This window comes from Nerophis ophidion, linkage group LG27 (assembly GCF_033978795.1).
Source record: "Nerophis ophidion isolate RoL-2023_Sa linkage group LG27, RoL_Noph_v1.0, whole genome shotgun sequence".
NCBI lineage: Eukaryota > Metazoa > Chordata > Actinopteri > Syngnathiformes > Syngnathidae > Nerophis > Nerophis ophidion.
This window is the reverse complement of record NC_084637.1, coordinates 12,254,568-12,277,285: the sequence shown is the minus strand read 5'-3', so window position 1 is coordinate 12,277,285 and position 22,718 is coordinate 12,254,568. Positions and strand designations below refer to the sequence as shown.

The window sequence follows — 22,718 nt, the reverse complement described above, 5'->3', positions numbered from 1 at the left end:
CCTTTGTGTGGCCAAACATTTAGTCCTGCGTGTCTGTGTTGAATGGTAGTTGTACTTTATTTTTCAAAATACACGACATTTCGAATCTTTGAAAACTTTTTGTGGGGCCTATTCTACAAACCCCGTTTCCATATGAGTTGGGAAATTGTGTTAGATGTAAATATAAACGGAATACAATGATTTGCAAATCCTTTTCAACCCATATTCAGTTGAATGCACTACAAAGACAAGATATTTGATTTTCAAACTCATAAACTTTATTTATTTTTTTTTGCAAATAATAACTAAATTAGAATTTCATAGCTGCAACACATGCCAAAGTAGTTGGGAAAGGGCATGTTCACCACTGTGTTACATCACCTTTTCTTTTAACAACACTCAAATGTTTGGGAACTGAGGAAATTAATTGTTGAAGCTTTGAAAGAGGAATTCTTTCCCATTCTTGTTTTAAGTAGAGCTTCAGTCGTTCAACAGTCTGGGGTCTCTGCTGTCGTATTTTACGCTTCATAATATGCCACACATTTTCGATGGGAGACAGGTCTGGACTGCAGTCTTTTTTTACGAAGCCACGCTGTTGTAACACGTGCTGAATGTGGCTTGGCAATGTCTTGCTGAAATAAGCGGGGGCGTCCATTAAAAAGACGGCGCTTAGATGGCAGCATATGTTGTTCCAAAACCTGTATGTACCTTTCAGCATTAATGGTGCCTTCACAGATGTGTAAGTTACCCATGCCTTGGGCAATAATGCACCCCCATACTATCACAGATGCTGGCTTTTAAGCTTTGCGTCGATAACAGTCTGGATGGTTCGCTTCCCCTTTGGTCCGGATGACACGATGTCGAATATTTCCAAAAACAATTTGAAATGTGGACTTGTCAGACCACAGAACACTTTTCCACTTTGCATCAGTCCATCTTAGATGATCTCGGGCCTGGAGAAGCCGGCGGCGTTTCTGGATGTTGTTGATAAATGGCTTTCGCTTTGCATAGTAGAGCTTTAACTTGCACTTACAGATGTAGCGACGAATTGTATTTATTGACAGTGGTTTTCTGAAGTGTTCCTGAGCCCATGTGGTGATATCCTTTGGAGATTGATGTCAGTTTTTGATACAGTGCCGTCTAAAGGAATCAAAGGTCACGGTCATTCAATGTTGGTTTCCGGCCATGCCGCTTACGTGGAGTGATTTCTCCAGATTCTCTGAACCTTTTGATGACATTATGGACCGTAGATGTTGAAATCTCTAAATTTCTTGCAATTGCACTTTGAGAAACGTTCTTAAACTGTTCGACTATTTGCTCACGCAGTTGTGGACAAAGGGGTGTACCTCGCCCCATCCTTTCTTGTGAAAGACTGAGCATTTTTTGGGAAGCTGTTTTTATACCCAATCATGGCACCCACCTGTTCCCAATTAGCCTGTACACCTGTGGGATGTTCCAAATAAGTGTTTGATGAGCATTCCTCAACTTTATCAGTATTTATTGCCACCTTTCCCAACTTCTTTGTTACGTGTTGCTGGCATCAAATTATAAAGTTAATGATTTGCAAAAAAAAATGTTTATTAGTTTGAACATCAAATATGTTGTCTTTGTAGCATATTTAACTGAATATGGGTTGAAAATTATTTGCATATCATTGTATTTTGTTTATATTTACATTTAACGCAATTTCCTAACTCATATGGAAACGGGGTACTTAGAAAACTCATTCGCAGGCCTGATCCGCCCCTCAGGCCATATGTTTGACGAACCAGTTTTTAATGCATTTCATGTTGTTTACTACGTGTAAAAACTAATTATTCACTAGAAAATGTGTTTCGTGTTGATATTTTTGAGTGTCTGCAACAGGTTGATTGAATTTACATTATTTCTGCTTTTGTATTCATGTGTCTGTTTTGTAAAATTAATCAAAATAAGACAGTAGTTAAAGCTTAAAGGCCTACTGAAACCCACTACTGACCACGCAGTCTGATAGTTTATATATCAATGATGAAATATTAACATTGCAACACATGCCAATACGGCATTTTTAGTTTACTAAATTGCAATTTAAAATTTCCCGCGAAGTGTCGTGTTGAAAACGTCGCCGTATGATGACTCGTGCGTTTGACGTCTTGGGTTGTCCCATCCATCCATTTCCTACCGCTTATTCCCTTTCGGGGTCGCGGGGGGCGCTGGCGCCTATCTCAGCTACCATCGGGCGGAAGGCGGGGTACACCCTGGACAAGTCGCCACCTCATCGCAGGGCCAACACGGATAGACAGACAACATGTAGCGGACATTATTTTCCAAACCGATCCAAGCTATAAGTAGTCTGCTTTAATCGCATAATTACACAGTATTCTGGACATCTGTGTTGCTGAATCTTTTGCAATTTGTTCAATTAATAATGGCGAAGTCAAAGTAAGCGAACATGGATCCCGACCACATGTCAACCGGCAGGTTTCGGTGAGAAAATTGTGGTAATAAGTTGGCTCTTACCGTAGTAATGAGCAGAGCCTGCGTCGGATGCGTCCTCCTGCAGCTGCTGCGGACTATTACCTCCTCCCACGCAGACACTGGCGGTCAACACACCCGTGGCCACGGCCCTCCGACTTTCAGGTACTGTATAATCTCACTAAAACAATAGGCAGATAAGGGATTTTCCAGAATTATCCTAGTAAATGTGTCTAATAACATCTGAATCGCTCCCACTTTTTTTTCTAGTCCTTCACTCTCAATATCCTCATCCACGAATCTTTCATCCTCGCTCAAATTAATGAGGAAATTGTCACTTTCTCGGTCCGAATCGCTCTTGCTGCTGGTGGCCATGATTATAATCAATGTAAGGATGTGAGGAGCTCCACAACCCGTGACGTCACGCGCACATCGTCTGCTACTTCCGGTACAGGCACGGCTTTTTTATCAGTGACCAAAAGTTGCAAATTTTATCGTCTATGTTCTCTACTAAATCCTTTCAGCAAAAATATGGCAATATGGCGAAATGATCGAGTATGACACATAGAATGGACCTGCTATCCCCGTTTAAATAAGAAAATCTAATTTCAGTAGGCCTTTAGGGTCGCAGAGGGAAAACAAGCCAAACATTTTACAAATGTTTAGTTTGTAAAAGAAAAGCGGAACCCAAGTATCATAGTCCATCCATCCATTTTCTACCGCTTATTCTTTTCAGGGTTGCGGTGGGTGCTGGAGCCTATCTCAACTACATCCGGGCGGAAGGCGGTGTACACCCTGGACAAGTCGCCACCTCATCACAGGGCAAGTATCATAGTATCATACTGTATATTCAAAGAAAAAGGGTAGCAGTTATTTCCTTACATTATGCCTTTTTCCACTTTTTTCCCTTGCTTTTGTTCCGTAATTGTATTCTTCTAAGCTGTCTTCCGCAAATGGCCCCTCGTCTCCCAGCCCCTTGCCCCCTGTGCTGCACTTTAAACACCCTCGATAACAGAATAAATGTGATGTAGCTTTGTTCCTGCATGTTTTGAAGCCTTCTAAACAAGGCTTCACGCATGCATCCTTTTATCTGCCTGTGAATGACGACCGTGCAGCACTTGATGTTCCCCATGACCGAAAGGCCGAGAAATCCTTCTTCTTCCAGATCTTATTAATAGCGAGGACACGAGACAGATCACAAGCTGTGAAAAGTAACAAATGGTCAAAAAAAACAAACAACAGATGGTCAATCTTTAGATGACAATGTTTGATAGGCGCTGAGGCCATCTGCTTTTAATGAAACCATTTTAAAGTGAATGCACCGGAACGATTTGATCACCTCGAAGCGATTCCGAGCACGATATTATCGGCGGTCGATTATTATCGACCGATGATGGCAATTATGACGAATCAACTGCTAAAATGAGCCAATAATAATAAAGCATACTTGCCAACCCTCCCGGATTTTCAGGTAGACTCCCGTAATTTCGCGATTCTCCCGAAAACCTTCCCGAACAAATTTTCTCCCGAAATTCAGGCAGACCAGGAGGCCACGCCACCTCCAGCTCCATGCAGACCTTAACGAGGACAGCCTGTTTTCACATCCGCTTTCCCACAATAGAAACAGCGTGTTTGCCCAATGACGTTATAACTGTAGACTGATTGAGGGAGAGTTCTTGGTTTCTTATGTGGGTTTATTGTTTCATTAACGTCCTCCCAGCGCGGTAACAACACACAACAACAGCAGTCACGTTTTCGTCTACCGTAAAGCAGTTTGTCTGCCGTAAACAGCAATGTTGTGACACTCTTAAACAGGACCATACTGTTATCTACTGTACATGCATGTGTGACAATAACATCTACAGCTTTTAGAGAGTGCAGTGCACAACTGCGCACACAATAAGGAGACGAAGATGGAGGATTCCAGACTCTAGTGCATTTGATGAAAGCACTTTTGTGCGTGCATCACAGAGGGTGTTCAGCATGGTTAGAAAAATAGTGACAGAGAATAGAACAAGGATGGACAATTCAACCCTTAACTCGACAATGAGTAGATGAGTGTTATGTGTGTGTATATGTATAAATAAATGAACCCTGAAATTGAAGTATTTCGTTTATTTTTATATATATATATATATATATATATATATATATATATATATATATATATATATATATATATATGACTTACTGTGGAGCAAAGACGGCGTCCACAAAGTACATCCAAACATGACATGACAATCAACAATGTCCCCACAAAAGATAAAATCAACTGAAATATTATTGATTGATAAAACAAGGTAGCTGTGAGAATACCGCTCAAAGGAAGACATGAAACTGCAACAGGAAAATACCAAAAAAAGACAAAAAGCCACCAGAGTAGGAGCGCAAGACAAGAACAAAGACACTACACACAGGAAAACAGCAAAAAAAATCCAAATAAGTCACGGCGTGATGTGACAGGTGGTGACAGTACACTTATTTTGAGACAAGAGCTAGATTGTTGCATGCTTGGTTATGGTTTAAAGTCATATCCAACAATTGGGACGACGACTTTTTACTGTCTACTGAGTTGTTGTTTTTTAATGATTTCTCCTGGAGGTATGCCTTCTCAACGCAAAAAATGTGCCTTGGCTCAAAAAAAGGTTGAAAAACACTGGTGTAGATAATTGAAAGCAGTACAAAGATGCATGTGTTGCTAAGCCAAGACCTAGTGTTAATAGCAGCGACCGCAGCAAAAGTAAAGCCACAGGACTGATGAGGAAGCTTTTGATAAGAGGCAACATTTCAAAAGGAAAGACCTTAAGGCAGGGGTCTCAGACACGCGGCCCTCGAGACGTTATTTTGCGGCCCCCACCTTAATATGAAAGTTTAATGTTAGTTCGGCCCGCAAGGTTTATATGCGTTGTGTTATTTGGCTCTTTCAACGTTCTGGGTTGCCTACCACTGCATCAGTGGAAAAGCAGGAAATGAGTGAAAGCGACCTACAGAGACGTTGGGTTTTCTTACGTGCCTGGTTGCAGTCTCACCGCGACACCTGTCCATCAGTAATAACAGTCCCCGATAACCTGGACCAATTCAAACCATTTTTTTTTTAATTATAGTGTAATTTGCATTGCCTCACACGATGAACACTACATATATTTCTATATGACGCCGGATAACATTCCGGGAGCCGTCACTTTTTTGCGCTCGCTATCCAGGTACTTTGCCAGCTGTTATCCACCGACCGCCGTGTTGCTGTAGGGATGAAAACGACACACATTGCGGAATTAACATTCTCCGTTCGTCGGCTAAATACAAATATATTCCACCACCCCAAACATGTCTTTTTCTAAACCTGCAGTGAAGAGAAAGGTTTGTGAAGAGCAACAACAATTCCAGGAAAAGTGGGAAATGCAATATTTCTTTGTTGAGCACAGGGGCCCCCCGAAGTGTCGTATTTGCACAGAGAAAGTTGCGGTACACAAGGAATACAATTTGAATACAACTAGACATGCTGAGGAGTATGCAACATTTATTTTTGGATATCTTCCCTCGCGGCCCAGCCTCACCCAGACTCTGCATCCAGTGGCCACCAGGTGAATTGAGATTGAGACCCCTGCCTTAAGGGAAACTGTGTGTGTGTACCACGCCGACTGGAGGACCACATGCCACCTGGATTTGAAAGATTATTATGACATAGTAAAGTTTTATTCCATCGATCTTCTTCCGCTTATCCAAAGTCGGGTCGCGGGGGCAGCAGCCTAAGCAGAGAAGCCCGGACTTCCGTCTCCAAAACCACAACGTCCAGCTCCTCCCTGGGGGATCCCGAGGCGTTCCCAGGCCAGCCGGGGAGACATAGTCTCCCCAAAGTTTTATTCCATTAGCACAGGGGTCACCAACCTTTTTGAAACCAAGAGCTACTTCTTGGGTACTGATTAATGTGAAGGGCTACCAGTTTGATACACACTTAAATAAAATTGCCAGAAATAGCCAATTTACTCAGTTTACCTTTGATAAATATATATATGTATATATATATATATATATATGTTTTTTTTGTTTGTTTGTTTTTTAAATATATATTTTTTTTCCTTTTACGGAAGGTTTTTTGTAGAGAATAAATGAGGAAAAAAACACTTAATTGAACGGTTTAAAAGAGGAGAAAACAGGGACAAAATAAGAATAACATTTTGAAACATAGTTTATCTTCAATTTCGACTCTTTAAAATTCAAAATTCAACCGAAAAAAAGAATAGAAAAACTAGCTGAATTGAATATTTTTGAAAAAATTAAAAAAAGAATTTATTGAACATCATTAGTCATTTTTCCTGATTAAGATTAATTTTAGAATTTTGATGACATGTTTTAAATAGGTTAAAATCCAATCTGCACTTTGTTAGAATATAGAACAAATTGGACCAAGCTATAGTTCTAACAAAGACAAATCATTATTTCTTCTAGATTTTCCAGAACAAAATTTTTAAAAGAAATTCAAAAGATTGAAATAAGATCTAAATTTGATTCTGCAGATTTTCTAGATTTGCCAGAATATTTTTGGGGAATTTTAATCATAATAAGTTTGAAGAAAGATTTCACAAATATTATTCGTCGAAAATACAGAAGCTAAAATGAAGAAGTAAATTAAAATTAATTTATTATTCTTTACAATAAAAAAAAATACATTTACTTGAACATTGATTTAAATTGTCAGTAAAGAAGAGGAAGGAATTTAAAAGGTACATGTGTTTAAAAATCCTGAAATGATTTTTAAGGTTGTATTTTTTCTCTAAAATTGTCTTTCTGAAAGTTATAAGAAGCAAAGTAAAAATATAAATAAATGTATTTAAACAAGTGAAGACAAAGTCTTTAAAATACTTTCTTGGATTTTCAAATTCTATTTGAGTTTTGTTTCTCTTAGAATTAAAAATGTCGAGCAAAGCGAGACCAGCTTGCTAGTAAATTAATAAAATTCAAAAAATAGAGGCAGCTCACTGGTAAGTGCTGCTATTTGAGCTATTTTTAGAACAGGACAGCGGGCGACTCATCTGGTCCTTACGGGCACCGCGTTGGTGACCCCTGCACTAGCAAATGCTGAAGACCATCAGAGGCAGACCCAGCTGCTGTGGTACCACTGCTGCCCACACCCACTGCATGTAACAAAGGTCATCGAGTCATCATCAGGCCCCCCCCGCCGCACCCACGCCGGCAGGAAGAGCGCCCCCCGGCTCACCTGCGTCACCCTGCAGTTCGAGCCGCCGCACCGCTCGCAGCGGATCTTCCGCGTCTCCGTCCCCTCCGGCCCGAGCGGCAGCTGCCGTTCGCTCACGCCGCGGGACGAGAACTCCTTCCTCATCCGCCGCAGCTCGTCGCAGGCCATCTCCTCGGCCGACATGCGGGCGAAAGCCTCGGGAGGCAGGCGGCCGCCCAAGAGGCCGTGGCGAAGGTGGCCGTTTTTAGGGTTCCTCAAGTTGGCGACTTTGCTCCTCACGCAGGCTTTGTACTTGACCTGGTTGGGCACGTGGAGGCGGTGGATGTGCAGCTCCACCTCTGCCGCCAACTCCGTGGTTTTGCCCGGATCACCTGGTTCAGGGCTGAGGGCGGACACCAGGAGTTGGACACATTTGGACCTCACAGAGGAGCCGTCCACGCCAGCCGGGGACGACGAGGCACTGGAGTGACACAAGCGGGAACCTCCTCCGTCCAAACCTTCAGCACCTTCAGGGTCGCCTGAACACCTCACGCCTGTCAGGTCCTTCCTGTGCTGCCTCCTCCACTTGGACAGCAGGGCCCTCGCCGCCCTCCTCACGCCTCCATCAGAGCATCCTTTGAGGAGCTTGTAGAGAACGTCGGCGATGTCCTCCAGGTGCTCCGCGGTGACGTCACTCTTGTCCAGGTCGCCGACCAGAGCCAAGATGTCGCCGTAGCTTCGGCCGGCGTGCAGTTTCTCAAGTCGCGAAGCACAGCGTGCTATTTCTCCTGGGTGCATGGCGGCTGATGAGAAGACGACAATCACATTTAGGCAAGTGAGCACGAATTGTGGAAATAACAGGAATCTATTCACCGCAAACCTCGAAATAACAATTTTTTATGCTCAGCCTAGAATTGGGCGATATGGACTTTTTTTAATATCTGGATTTTTTTAGGCCATGTCACGATACTCGATATACAGTGGGGCAAAAACGTATTTAGTCAGCCACCGATTGTGCAAGTTCTCCCACTTAAAATGATGACAGAGGTCTGTAATTTTCATCATAGGTACACTTCAACTGTGAGAGACGGAATGTGGGGAAAAAAATCCATGAATTCACATTGTAGGAATTTTAAAGAATTTATTTGTAAATTATGCTGGAAAATAAGTATTTGGTCAACCATTCAAAGCTCTCACTGATGGAAGGAGGTTTTGGCTCAAAATCTCACGATACATGGCCCCATTCATTCTTTCCTAAACACGGATCAATCGTCCTGTCCCCTTAGCAAAGGGGTCGGGAACCTTTTTGGCTGAGAGAGCCATGAAAGCCAAATTTCTTAAAGTGTATTACAGTGAGAGCCATATCATATGTTTTAACACTGAATACAACTAAATGCATGCATTTTTTAAGTAAGACCCACATTTTTCAATCAATCAATCAATCAATGTTTACTTATATAGCCCTAAATCACTAGTGTCTCAAAGGGCTGCACAAACCACTACGACATCCTCGGTAGGCCCACATAAGGGCAAGGAAAACTCACACCCAGTGAGACGTCGGTGACAATGATGACTATGAGAACCTTGGAGAGGAGGAAAGCAATGGATGTCGAGCGGGTCCAAAATGATACTGTGAAAGTTCAATCCATAATGGATCCAACATTTTTAGAGTATAAGTCTTATATTTTGTATACTTCTTATTCTGAAGCTAACCAATAATAAATAAAATACTTCTTTCTCAACACTAAATTGGCCCTAGTGTGTGAATGTCGTCTGTCTATCTGTGTTGGCCCTGTGATGAGGTGGCGACTTGTCCAGGGTGTACTCCGCCTTCCGCCCAAATGCAGCTGAGATAGGCTCCAGCACCCCCCGCCACCCCAAGAGGGATAAGCACTAGAGAATGGATGGATGGACTTCTTACCATTGATGTGACTTATTGAACAGATGCAGTTGAAAACTGATGGATGGATTAAAATGCATAAGAATGTTTTATATGTTGAACGTTATTTTTAACACCGATTACCAGCGGAATTATTTATTACTAATCGTGTTAAGCAATGTCAGCTCAGATGTATCTGAGAGCCAGATGCAGTCATCAAAAGAGCCACATCTGGCTCTAGAGCCATAGGTTCCCTACCCCTGCCATAGCAGAAAAACAGCCCCAAAGCATGATGTTTCCACCCCCATGCTTCACAGTAGGTGTGGTGTTCTTCCTCCAAACACCATGAGTTGAGTTTATACCAAAATGGATACATGGATGATACAGCAGAGGATTGGGAGAATGTCTTGTGGTCAGATGAAACCAAAATAGAACTTTTTGGTATAAACTCAACTCGTCGTGTTTGGAGGAAGAAGAATACTGAGTTGCATCCCAAGAACACCACACCTACTGTGAAGCATGGGGGTGGAAACATCATGCTTTGGGGCTGTTTTTCTACTAAGGGGACAGGACGATTGATCCGTGTTAAGGAAAGAATGAATGGGGCCATGTATCGTGAGATTTTGAGCCAAAACCTCCTTCCATCAGTGAGAGCTTTGAATGGTTGTCCAAATACTTATTTTCCACCATAATTTACAAATAAATTCTTTAAAATTCCTACAATGTGAATTCCAGGATTTTTTTTCACATTCTGTCTCTCACAGTTGAAGTGTACCTATGATGAAAATTACAGACCTCTGTCATCATTTTAAGTGGGAGAACTTGCTGACTAAATACTTTTTTGCCCCACTGTATATCTCAATATTTTGCCTTAGCCTTGTATGAACACTGGATGCATATAATCACAGCAGTATGAGGATTCTATGTGTCGACATTAAAACATTCTTGTTCATACTGCATTAATTTATGCTCATTTTAAACTTTCATGCAGAGAGGGAAATCACAACTGTATTTATTAAACAGTTCTTAAAGGCCTACTGAAACCCACTACTAGCGACCACGCAGTCTGATAGTTTATATATCAATGATGAAATATTAACATTGCAACACATGCCAATACAGCCCGTTTAGTTTACTAAATTACAATTTTAAATTTCCCGCGAAGTATCCTGTTGAAAACGTCGCGGAATGATGACGCGTGCGCGTGACGTCGCCAGTTGTAGCGGACATGTTCTTCCAGCACTTATCACGGCTAAAAGTAGTCTGCTTTAATCGCATAATTACACAGTATTCTAGATATCTGTGTTGCTGAATCTTTTGCAATTTGTTCAATAAATAATGGAGACGTCAAAGAAGAAAGATGTATGTGGGAACCTTTTAGCCTTTAACCACACAAACACAGCCGGTGTTTCCTTGTTTACATTCCCGAAGGTGCAGCTTTACTATGGATCAGAGCGGTCAAGAGAACATGGTTCCCGACCACATGTAAATCGGCAGGTTTTGGTGAGAAAATTGTGGTAATAAGTCGGCTCTTACCATAGACATGAGCAGAGTTTGCGTCTTCCTGCAGCTGCGGACTCTCTTACCTCCTCCCACCGGAGACACTGGCGGTCACCACACCCTCCGACTTTCAGGTACCATATAATCTCACTAAAACACTAGTAACACAATAAGTAGATAAGGGATTTTCCAGAATTATCCTAGTAAATGTGTCTAATAACATCTAAACCGCTCCCACTGCCCTCGCCTTTTTTTTTTTTTCCCCTAGTCCTTTACTCTCACGATCCTCATCCACAAATCTTTCATCCTCGCTCAAATTAATGGGGAAATCGTCGCTTTCTCGGTCCGAATCGCTCTAGCTGCTGGTGGCTATGATTCTAAACAATGTGAGGATGTGAGGAGCTCCACAACCCGTGACGTCACGCGCACATCGTCTGCTACTTCCGGTACAGGCCAGGCTTTTTTATTAGCGACCAAAAGTTGCAAACTTTTTCGTCGATGTTCTCTACTAAATCATTTCAGCAAAAATATGGCAATATCGCGAAATGATCAAGTATGACGCATAGAATGGACCTGCTATCCCTGTTTAAAGGGGAACATTATCACCAGACCTATGTAAGCGTCAATATATACCTTGATGTTGCAGAAGAAAGACCATATATTTTTTTAACCGATTTCCGAACTCTGAATGGGTGAATTTTCGCGAATTAAACGCCTTTCTATTTATCGCTCTCGGAGCGATGACGTCAGAACGTGACGTCACCTAGGTAATAAACCCGCTATTTTCTCAAACACCGCGTCTCAGCTCTGTTATTTTCCGTTTGTTCCACTATTTTCTGGAACCTTGGAGACATCATGCCTCATCTGTGTGTTGTCGGAGGGTGTAACAACACTAACAGGGAGGGATTCAAGTTGCACCACTGGCCCAAAGATGCGAAAGTGGCAAGAAATTGGACGGAATTTGTTCAAAATACGAGGGTGTGGGGAAAGCAGACGAAATGGTCAGTCATTTGTTCCGCACACTTTACGGACGAAAGCTATGCTACTACAGAGATGGCAAGATTGTGTGGATATCCTGCGACACTCAAAGCAGATGCATTTCCAACGATAAAATCAAAGAAATCTTCCGCCAGACCCCCATTGAATGTGTCAGAGTGTCTCCACATTTTACCGGCGATGCTAAGGCAGACATAGCACAGAGATGTATGGATAACCTCCAGATGCATTTGCAACGATAAAGTCAACTAAATCACAAATGTGAGTTTTGTTGATGTTGTTAACTTATGTGCTAATCAGACATATTTGGTCGCGGCATGACTGCCAGCTAATCGATGCTCACATGCTATTTAGGCTAGCTGTATGTACATTTGAAACTTTATTTACATTTATTGTTTCCCTCCACCCACATTTAATGCCAAACAAACACTTACCAATCAATGGATTTAAGTTGATCCAGTGCCACAAGATGCGAAACTTAAATGATAAACTCCGATCGTTGGTCTGCACATTTTACCGGCGATGCTTAGGGAAACATGGCCGAATAGCGTCAATAGGTATTCGCTCAATAGCTTCAGTTTCTTCTTCAATTTCGTTTTCGCTATCTGCTTCCATACTCCAACCATCCGTTTCAATACATGCGTAATCTGTTGAATCGCTTAAGCCGCTAAAATCAGAGTCTGAATCCGAGTTAATGTCGCTATATCTTGCCGTGCTATCCGTATTGGCATCAGTGGATGACATCACAGGAAAATGGACAGTGGCTTCACAGATAGCGAACATCAGACACTTTAAAGGGGAACATTATCACAATTTCAAAAGGGTTAAAAACAATAAAAATCAGTTCCCAGTGCCTTGTTTTATTTTTCGAAGTTTTTTTCAAAATTTTACACCTCCCGGAATATCCCTAAAAGAAGCTTTAAAATTCTTGATTTTCGCTATTTGCGATGCGACTGTCCATTCCCCTGTGACGTCATACAGGGCTGCCAATACAAACAACATGGCGGTTACCACAGCAAGATATAGCGACATTAGCTCGGATTCAGACTCAGATTTCAGCGGCTTAAGCGATTCAAAAGATTACGCATGTATTGAAACAGATGGTCGGAGTATGGAGGCAGATAGCGAAAACGAAAATGAAGAAACTGAAGCTATTGAGCGAATAGCTATTGACGCTATTCGGCCATAGCATGGGTGTACCTGATGAAGTGGCCCATAGCATGGCTGCCTTTTTAGCATCGCCGGTAAAATGTGCGGACCAAACGATGAGGACTTTCGCATCATTGGGGACAGCGTGGCGAAGTTGGGAGAGTGGCCGTGCCAGCAACCTAAGGGTTCCTGGTTCAATCCCCACCTTCTACCAACCTCGTCACGTCTGTTGTGTCCTTGAGCAAGACACTTCACCCTTGCTCTTGATGGTTCGTGGTTAAGGCCTTGCATGGCAGCTCCCACCATCAGTGTGTGAATGTGTGTGTGTATGGGTGAATGTGGAAATAGTGTCAAAAGCGCTTTGAGTACCGTGAAGGTAGAAAAGCGCTATACAAGTATAACCCATTTATCTTGTGACACTGGAGCAACTTAAATCCGTCGATTGGTAAGTGTTTGTTTCGCATTAAATGTGGGTATCTAGTTTCAAATGTACATACAGCTAGCGTAAATAGCTTGTTAGCATCGATTAGCGTAGCATGTTAGCATCGATTAGCTGGCAGTCATGCTGCGACCAAATATGTCTGATTAGCACATAAGTCAACAACATCAACAAAACTCACCTTTGTGATTTCGTTGACTTAATCGTTGAAAATGCATCTGCAGGTTATCCATACATCTCTGTGCCATGTCTGTCTTAGCATCGCCGGTAAAATGTGCAGACACTCTGGCACATTCAATGGGGGTCTGGCGGCAGATTTCTTGCCAGTGGTGCAACTTGAATCCCTCCCTGTTAGTGTTGTTACACCCTCCGACAACACACCGACGAGGCGTGATGTATCCAAGGTTCCAAAAAATACTAGAAAAAACGGAAAATAACAGAGCTGAGACCCGGTGTTTGTAATGAGAAAATGAAAATGGCGGCTGTATTACCTCTGTGACGTCACGTTCTGACGTCATCGCAAAAAGACCGATAAACAGAAAGGCGTTTAATTCGCCAAAATTCACCCATTTAGAGTTCGGAAATCGGTTAAAAAAATAGATGGTCTTTTTTCTGCAACATCAAGGTGTATATTGACGCTTGAATAAGTTTGGTGATAATGTTCCCCTTTAAAGCTTTTTTTAGAGATATTCCGGGATGGGTAAAATTTTGAAAAAACTTAAAAAAATTAAATAAGCCACCGGGAACTGATTTTTATTGGTTTTAACCCTTCTGAAATTGTGATAATGTTCCCCTTTAAATAAGAAAATCTCATTTCAGTAGGTCTTCAACAGAACTCTTGGGGGTGAGCACAACAGTGCCCTCATCAGGCCGTCAAGGTGTAGTGCAGCATGTATCCTCTTTGTGTTTGCTCATAGACATGTATCGAAGGGCTCACATTACAGTACATTTAAAGATTAAAGGAATTGCTCACCGTAAAAGGGTTGGAGTGTTGTACAAATACAATTGTTATGGTTCGTCTGGCTACGCTGATGTCGTCTGTGTGCGTTAATTTACCTGAAGTGTGCAGCAGAAGTCAATATGCTAACGTCATCCGAGGTGCGGCCATGTTGGATCCTAAAACGACAGTACTTATTTTGGCCGCCAGGTGGAGCTGCTGCGCTCTGTTGTAGAGTAGAGCGACCCACAATAACAATAGTTCTTTATATTGGAAGTTTTTAGCAGCTGTTAATTATGTTATATTCCAAAATGCGTCCTCTTTTATCAGAATGTCAGGATTTAGTGCAGGGGTCACCAACGCGGTGCCCGCGGGCACCAGGTCGCCCGTAAGGATCAGATCAGTCGCCCGCTGGCCTGTTCTAAAAATACCTCAAATAGCAGCACTTACCAGTGAGCTGCCTCTAATTTTAAAATTGTTTTTATTTACTAGCAAGCTGGTCTCGCTTTGCTCGACATTTTTTATTTTAAGAGGGACAAAACTCAAATAGAATTTGAAAGTCCAAGAAAATATTTTAAAAACTTTGTATTCACTTTAAATAAATTCATTTATTATTTTTACTTTGCTTCTTATAACTTTCAGAAAGACAATTTTAGAGAAAAAATACAACTTTTAAAATGATTTAGGATTTTTAAACACATATTGATTGATTGATTGATATACCTTTTTACCTTTTCAATTCCTTCCTCTTCTTTCCTGACAATTTAAATCAATGTTCAAGTAATTTATTTTTTTTATTTTAAAGAATAATAAATACATTTTAATTCAAATCTTCATTCTAGCTTCTGTTTTTTCATCGAAGAATATGTGTGAAACAGTTTCTTCAAACTTATTATGATTAAAATAAAATAAAAATATTATGGCAAATATAGAAAATCTGTAGAATCAAATTTAAATCTTATTTCAAAGTCTTTTGAATGTATTTAAAAAAATTTGTTCTGGAAAATCTAGAAGAAATAATGATGTGTCATTGTTAGAAATATAGCTTGGTCCAATTTGTTATGTATTCTAACAAAGTGCAGATTGGATTTTAACCTATTTAAAACATGTCATCAAAATTCAAAAAATAATCTTAATCAGGAAAAATTACTGTTTTTAATTTTTTCAAAAAGATTTGAATTAGCTAGTTTTTTTTCTTAATTTTTTTCGGTTGAATTTTGAATTTTAAAGAGTCGAATTTGAAGATAAACTATGTTTCAAAATTAAATTTTCATTTTTTTCCCGTGTTTTCTCCTCTTTTAAACCGTTCAATTAAGTGTTTTTTTTTCATCATGTATTCTCTACAAAAAACCTTCCGTAAAAGGAAAAAAAAGTACGACGGAATGACAGACAGAAATACCCAATTTTTTTATACATATAGATTTATTTATTAAAGGTAAATTGAGCATATTTGCTATTTCTGGCAATTTATTTATGTGTGTATCAAACTGGTAGCCCTTCACATTAATCACTACCCAAGGAGTAGCTCTTGACCCCTGATTTAGTGCATATGTTTGGTTATTTTCCCCAGTTACTTATATGTTTTTTTTTTAATACCTTTGTCTTATTTATAAAGACTTTTAGTGAGTGGCTGTGTTATGGTGGAGGACTGCAGTGCCAGTCAACATGCTTTGATTGATTGACTGATTGAAACTTTTATTAGTAGATTGCACAGTACAGTACATATTCCGTACAATTGACCACTAAATGGTAACACCCGAATAAGTTTTTCAACTTGTTTAAGTCGGGGCCCACGTTAATCAATTCATGGTTCACACATGTGCGCTAAATATACAGTCTAACAGCCTCCGGGGAAGAATGATGGTATCCAACAGCGAGATGGGGCATGTCTTTCACTTTTTTTGTCAAATTGTGATAAATGACTTTTTGGTGTCATTTCATTGGATCAGAGAAAGGTGACGCCTCAACACTTAAAGGCCTACTGAAACCCACTACTACCGACCACGCAGTCTGATAGTTTATATATCAATGATGAAATATTAACATTGCAACACATGCCAATACGGCTTTTTTAGTTTACTAAATTGCAATTTTAAATTTCTCGCGAAGTATCCTGTTGAAAACGTCGCGGAATGATGACGCTTATGTTGATGCATGCTTGTGACGTTATTGGTTGGAGGGGACATTTTATCCCAGCACCACTCAGAGCTAAAAGCCGTCAGCTTTAATTGCATATTTACACAGTATTCTGGACATCTGTGTTGCTGAATCTTTTGCAATTTGTTTAATTAATAATGGAGACGTCAAAGAAGAATGCTGTTGGTGGAAAGAGGTGCATTGCAGCTGCCTTTAGCAACGAAAACACAGCCGGTGTTTCTTTGTTTGTTGTGAAGTTTAATATGGAACGGAGCGGTCAAGCGAACATGTTTCCCGACCACATGTCAACCAGCAGGTTTCGGTGTGAAAATTGTGGTAGTAAGTCGGCTCTTACCGGAGCTTGCGTGTCCTCCTGCAGCAGCTGTCAAAAAGTCAGCTGGGACTTTTTTGGCTCCTCCATGGCTTCCATCAGAGACACTGGCGGTCACCGCAGCCCTCCAATTTTCAGGTATGACCATATAATCTCACTAAAACACTAGTAACACAATAAGCAGATGAGGGATTTTCCAGAATTATCCTAGTAAATGTGTCTGGGGGCGGTATAGCTCGGTTGGTAGAGCGGCCGTGCCAGCAACATCCTAGTCACTGCTGTTGTGTCCTTGGGCAAGACACTTTACCCACCTGCTCCCAGTGCCGCCCACACTGGTTTAAATGTAAAAATCAGATATTGGGTTTCACTATGTAAAGCGCTTTGAGTCACTAGAGAAAAGGCGCTATATAAATATAATTCACTTCACTTCACACTAATGACATCTGAATCGCTCTCACTGCCCTTGCCTTTTTTTTCTTCTAGTGCTTCACTCTAACTTTCCTCATCCACAAATCTTTCATCCTCGCTCAAATTAATGGGGAAATTGTCGCTTTCTCGGTCCGAATCGCTCTAGCTGCTGGTGGCTATGATTATAAACAATGTGAGGATGTGAGGAGCCCGACAACCCGTGACATCACGCACACATCGCCTGCTACTTCCGGTACAGGCAAAGCTTTTTTATTAGCGACCAAAAGTTGCGAACTTTATCATCGATGTTCTCTACTTAATCCTTTCAGCAAAAATATGGCAATATCGCGAAATGATCAAGTATGCTACATAAAATGGACCTGCTGTCCCCTTTTAAATAAGAACATCGAATTTCTCCTTTAAAGGCCTACTTAAATGAGATTTTCTCATTCAAACGGGGATAGCAGGTCCAAGAGAGTCCGCAGCTGCATGAGGAAGCTCTCCGCTCATGTCTACGGTAAGAGCCGACTTATTACCACCATTTTCACACCAAAACCTGACGGTTGACATTCGGTAGGGAGCCATGTTTGCTTGACTGCTCTCTTCCATAGTAAAGCTTCACCGTCATCTTTCGGGAATGTAAACAAGGAAACACCGGCTGTGTTTGTGTGGCTAAAGACTGCCGCAATACACCGCTTCCCACCTACAGCTTTCTTCTTTGACGTCTCCATTATTATTTGAACACATTGCAAAAGATTCAGCAACACAGATGTCCAGAATACCGTGTAATTATTCAATTAAAGCAGACGACTTATAGCTGGGATCGGTGCTTGACCAAAATGTCGGCTACAATCCGTGACGTCACGCGCACGCATCATCATACCGCGACGTTTTCAGCAGGATAATTCGTGCGAAATTTAAAATTGCAATTTAGTAAACTAAACCGGCCGTATTGGCATGTGTTGCAATGTTAATATTTCATCATTGATATATAAACTATCAGACTACGTAGTCGATAATAGTGGGTTTCAGTAGGCCTTTAAAGAGAGTGACATAATCCAATGTGATGTGTGCAAATAAATGATTCACTTAGGAATGCTCTTAAGTGACAGTTACAGCCAAGAAAAAGACTATATTTCACATCTAATTCTAGAGTAGGTAAGATATTTAAATATGCTCTTTAAGCCCAATGCATTGTTATGACATCAGAGAGGGATTACATAAGCACAGTTTTATTAGAGAGAGGCTTTTAGGATTCATGCAGGCCTCTGGAAGGACGCAGGGTCGCTTCAAGCACATGGTTTTAACCCCCCAAGGAATTTTAGCTGCATTTTTGGTCAACGTTTCTTGTTGGAGCTTGTAGGTGTGTCTCCTAGTTGTGCAGAGGGTCAAGGGATGGTCGAGAATGATGGGGTGGGGTCAGCCGAGGCCCTTTTTCACCAGGCGAGCGACCTGAACAACCTCAGTCCTCGCTTTGTAGTTGTTGACCGCAGCGGACAGGAATTCTCCTCGGATCTTATCAAATCGTTTCCCCGCAGCTTGTCGGCACTTGAGAATTCCTGCTGTGTGGGAATGGAATTTTACCAGTAGGCGGCTGCCGTGGCGGCTCTGCAGCGCCAGGTGGCGCTCTCTGCGCTGAGGTGGTTGCGTTGGGGAGTCCTGCTGTATCACTTCCTGCTTGGGCTGGCCCCGCCTCTTCTGCAAAAATACACACACACACATATATTTTTATGTTGTTGTTACCTTCTTGAGACTCCTGAAATCACCCTACCTCTTTATTACCACCCTTTCTAGATATATGAAGAATTGTATTTGCAACATTAATAATATATACTTACTATGCAAATATAAAAAAGCTTGTTGTGAAAAAGAAGTTGGAATTTCACAAGAAAAAGGTATCATTTTGACAGTATTATTATAAAAGTTGTCATTTTACTCAACGCAAGTCAAAATTATACAAAAAAAACTGAACATTTGTGCGATGTTATGATAAAAGTTGGAATTTCCCTCAATAACAGTCGCAAGTTTACAAGAAATACTTAACTTGTTGGAAATTTTATGAAAAAGAGTCGTAATTTCACTCGACAAAACTCACAATTTTTGAAGAAAACTTAAACATTTTGGAAACATAATAATAATCACTGGAATTTTACTCAAATTGTCACTATTTTACAAGATCAACAAAAAAGTTGGCAATGTGATAAGTCACAATTTTATATGAAAAATGTTGCTATTTTGCAATGTAAAGTAATCATTTTTACATTAAAAAAGTAATAATTTTACTGAAAAAAAGCAATATTATAGAAAAAATGAACATTTGTGTGATATGATAAAAGTTGTAATTTCACTTAATAAAAGTCGCAAGTTTACAAGAAATACTTAACTTGTTGGCAATTTTATGAAAAAGAGTCGAAATTTCACTCGACAAAAGTCACAATTTTAAAAGAAAACTTAAACATTTTGGCAATATTATAATAAAAATCACCGGGATTTTACTCCAATATTGTCACTATTTACAAGAACAACAAAAAAATTGGCAATGTGATAAGTCACAATTTTACATGAAAAATTTTGCTATTTTGCATTAAAAAGTAATCATTTTACATTTAAAAAAGTAATAATTTTACGGAAAAAAAAGCAATATTACAGAAAACTTAACATTTGTGTGATATTATGATAAAAGTTGGAATTTTACTCAATAACAGTCGCAAGTTTACAAGAAATAACTTGTTGGCAATTTTATGAAAAAGAGTTGTAATTTCACTCGACAAAAGTCACAATTTTTGAAGAAAACTTAAACATTTTGGAAATATAATAATAATCACTGGAATTTTACTCAAATTGTCACTATTTTACAAGATCAACAAAAAAGTTGGCAATGTGATAAGTCACAATTTTATATGAAAAATGTTGCTATTTTCCAATGAAAAGTAATCATTTTTACATTAAAAAAAGTAATAATTTTACTGAAAAAAAAAAGCAATATTACAGAAAACGTAACATTTGTGTGATATTATGATAAAAGTTGGAATTTCACTTAATAAAAGTCGCAAGTTTACAAGAAATACTTAACTTGTTGGCAATATTATGAAAAAGAGTCGTAATTTCACTCGACAAAAGTCACAATTTTTGAAGAAAACTTAAACATTTTGGTAATATTATAATAATAATCACCGGAATTTTACTCCACAATTGTCACTATTTTACAAGAACAGCAAAAAAATTGGCAATGTGATAAGTCACAATTTTATATGAAAAATGTTGCTATTTTGCATTAAAAAGTGATAATTTTACATTTAAAAAAGTAATAATTTAACAAAAACAAAGCAATATTACAGAAAAACTTAACATTTGTGTGATATTATGATAAAAGTTGGAATTTTACTCAATAACAGTCGCAAGTTTACAAGAAATACTTAACTTGTTGGCAATTTTAGGAAAAAGAGTCGTAATTTCACTCGACAAAACTCACAATTTTTGAAGAAAACTTAAACATTTTGGAAATATAATAGTAATCACTGGAATTTTACTCAAATTGTCACTATTTTACAAGAACAACAAAACAATTGGCAATGTGATAAGTCACAATTTTATATGAAAAATGTTGCTATTTTGCAATGAAAAGTAATCATTTTACATTAAAAAAGTAATAATTTTACAAAAAAAATAGCAATATTACAGAAAAACTGAACATTTGTGTGATATTATGATAAAAGTTGGAATTTCACTCAATAAAAGTCGCAAGTTTACAAGAAATACTTAACTTGTTGGCAATATTATAAAAAAGAGTCGTAATTTCACTCGACAAAAGTCACAATTTTAGAAGAAAACTTAAACATTTTGGCAATATTATAATAATAATCACTGGAATTTTACTCCAATATTGTCACTATTTTACAAGAACAACAAAAAAGTTGTCAATGTGATAAGTCGCAATTTTATATGAAAAAGGTTGCTATTTCGCATTAAAAAGTAATAATTTTACATTTAAAAAAGTAATAATTTTACGAAAAAAAAGCAATATTACAGAAAACTTAACATTTGTGCGATATTATGATAAAAGTTTGAATTTTACTCAATAACAGTCACAAGTTTACAAGAAATACTTGTTGGCAATTTTATGAAAAGGTGTCGTAATTTCACTCGACAAAAGTCACAATTTTAGAAGAAAACTTAAACATTTTGGCAATATTATAAAAATAATCACCGGAATGTTACTCCAAAATTGTCACTATTTTACAAGAACAGCAAAAAAATTGGCAATGTGATAAGTCACAGTTTTATATGAAAAATGTTGCTATTTTGCATTAAAAAGTAATAATTTTACATTAAAAAAGTAATAATTTTACATTAAAAAAGTAATAATTTTACGAAAAAAAAGCAATATTACAGAAAAACTTAACATTTGTGTGATATTATGATAAAAGTTTGAATTTCACTCAATAACAGTCGCAAGTTTACAAGAAATGCTTAACTTGTTGACAATTTTATGAAAAAGAGACGTAATTTCACTCGACAAAAGTCACAATTTTAGAAGAAAACTTAAACATTTTGGCAATATTATAATGATAATAATAATCACCGGAATTTTACTCCAAAATTGTCACTATTTTACGAGAACAACAAAAAAAGTTGGCAATGTGATGAGTCACAATTTTATATGAAAAATGTTGCTATTTTGCATTAAAAAGTAATAATTTTACATTAAAAAAGTAATAATTTTACATTAAAAAAGTAATAATTTTACGAAAAAAAAGCAATATTACAGAAAAACTTAACATTTGTGTGATATTATGATAAAAGTTTGAATTTCACTCCATAACAGTCGCAAGTTTACAAGAAATATTAAACTTGTTGGCAATTTTATGAAAAAGAGTCGTAATTTCACTCGACAAAACTCACAATTTTTGAAGAAAACTTAAACATTTTGGAAATATAATAATAATCCCTGGAATTTTACTCAAATTGTCACTATTTTACAAGAACAACAAAAAAGTTGGCAATGTGATAAGTCACAATTTTATATGAAAAATGTTGCTCTTTTGCATTTAAAAAGTAACCATTTTACATTAAAAAAGTAATAATTTTACATTAAAAAAGTAATAATTTTACATTAAAAAAGTAATAATTTTACGAAAAAAAAAGCAATTATACAGAAAAACTTAACATTTGTGTGATATTATGATAAAAGTTTGAATTTCACTCAATAACAGTCGCAAGTTTACAAGAAATTCTTAACTTGTTGACAATTTTATGAAAAAGAGTCGTAATTTCACTCGACAAAAGTCACAATTTTAGAAGAAAACTTAAACATTTTGGCAATATTATAAAAATAAT

At 38.7% G+C, this 22,718-nt stretch overlaps 1 protein-coding gene across 5 annotated transcripts in view; it reads right to left on the bottom strand.

The window, feature by feature from the left end:
- Window positions 1-5,933: 5,933 nt before the first annotated feature.
- Window positions 5,934-22,718, bottom strand: part of LOC133544215 (transcription elongation factor A N-terminal and central domain-containing protein) — a 40,133-nt gene continuing 23,348 nt past the window's right edge. For 3 of the 5 annotated variants that reach the window (XM_061889355.1, XM_061889352.1, XM_061889351.1), the window contains exons 2-3: window positions 18,966-19,079; window positions 5,934-8,409 (exon numbers count right to left, since the gene is read on the bottom strand). In XM_061889355.1, coding sequence (XP_061745339.1) covers window positions 7,520-8,404 — 885 coding nt within the window. In that variant the 5' untranslated portion in view covers window positions 8,405-8,409; window positions 18,966-19,079 and the 3' untranslated portion in view covers window positions 5,934-7,519. Of the gene's footprint in view, window positions 8,410-14,542; window positions 14,723-18,965; window positions 19,080-22,718 lie in introns of those variants that run through there. The other 2 variants (XM_061889353.1, XM_061889354.1) reach the window with 2 other exon arrangements.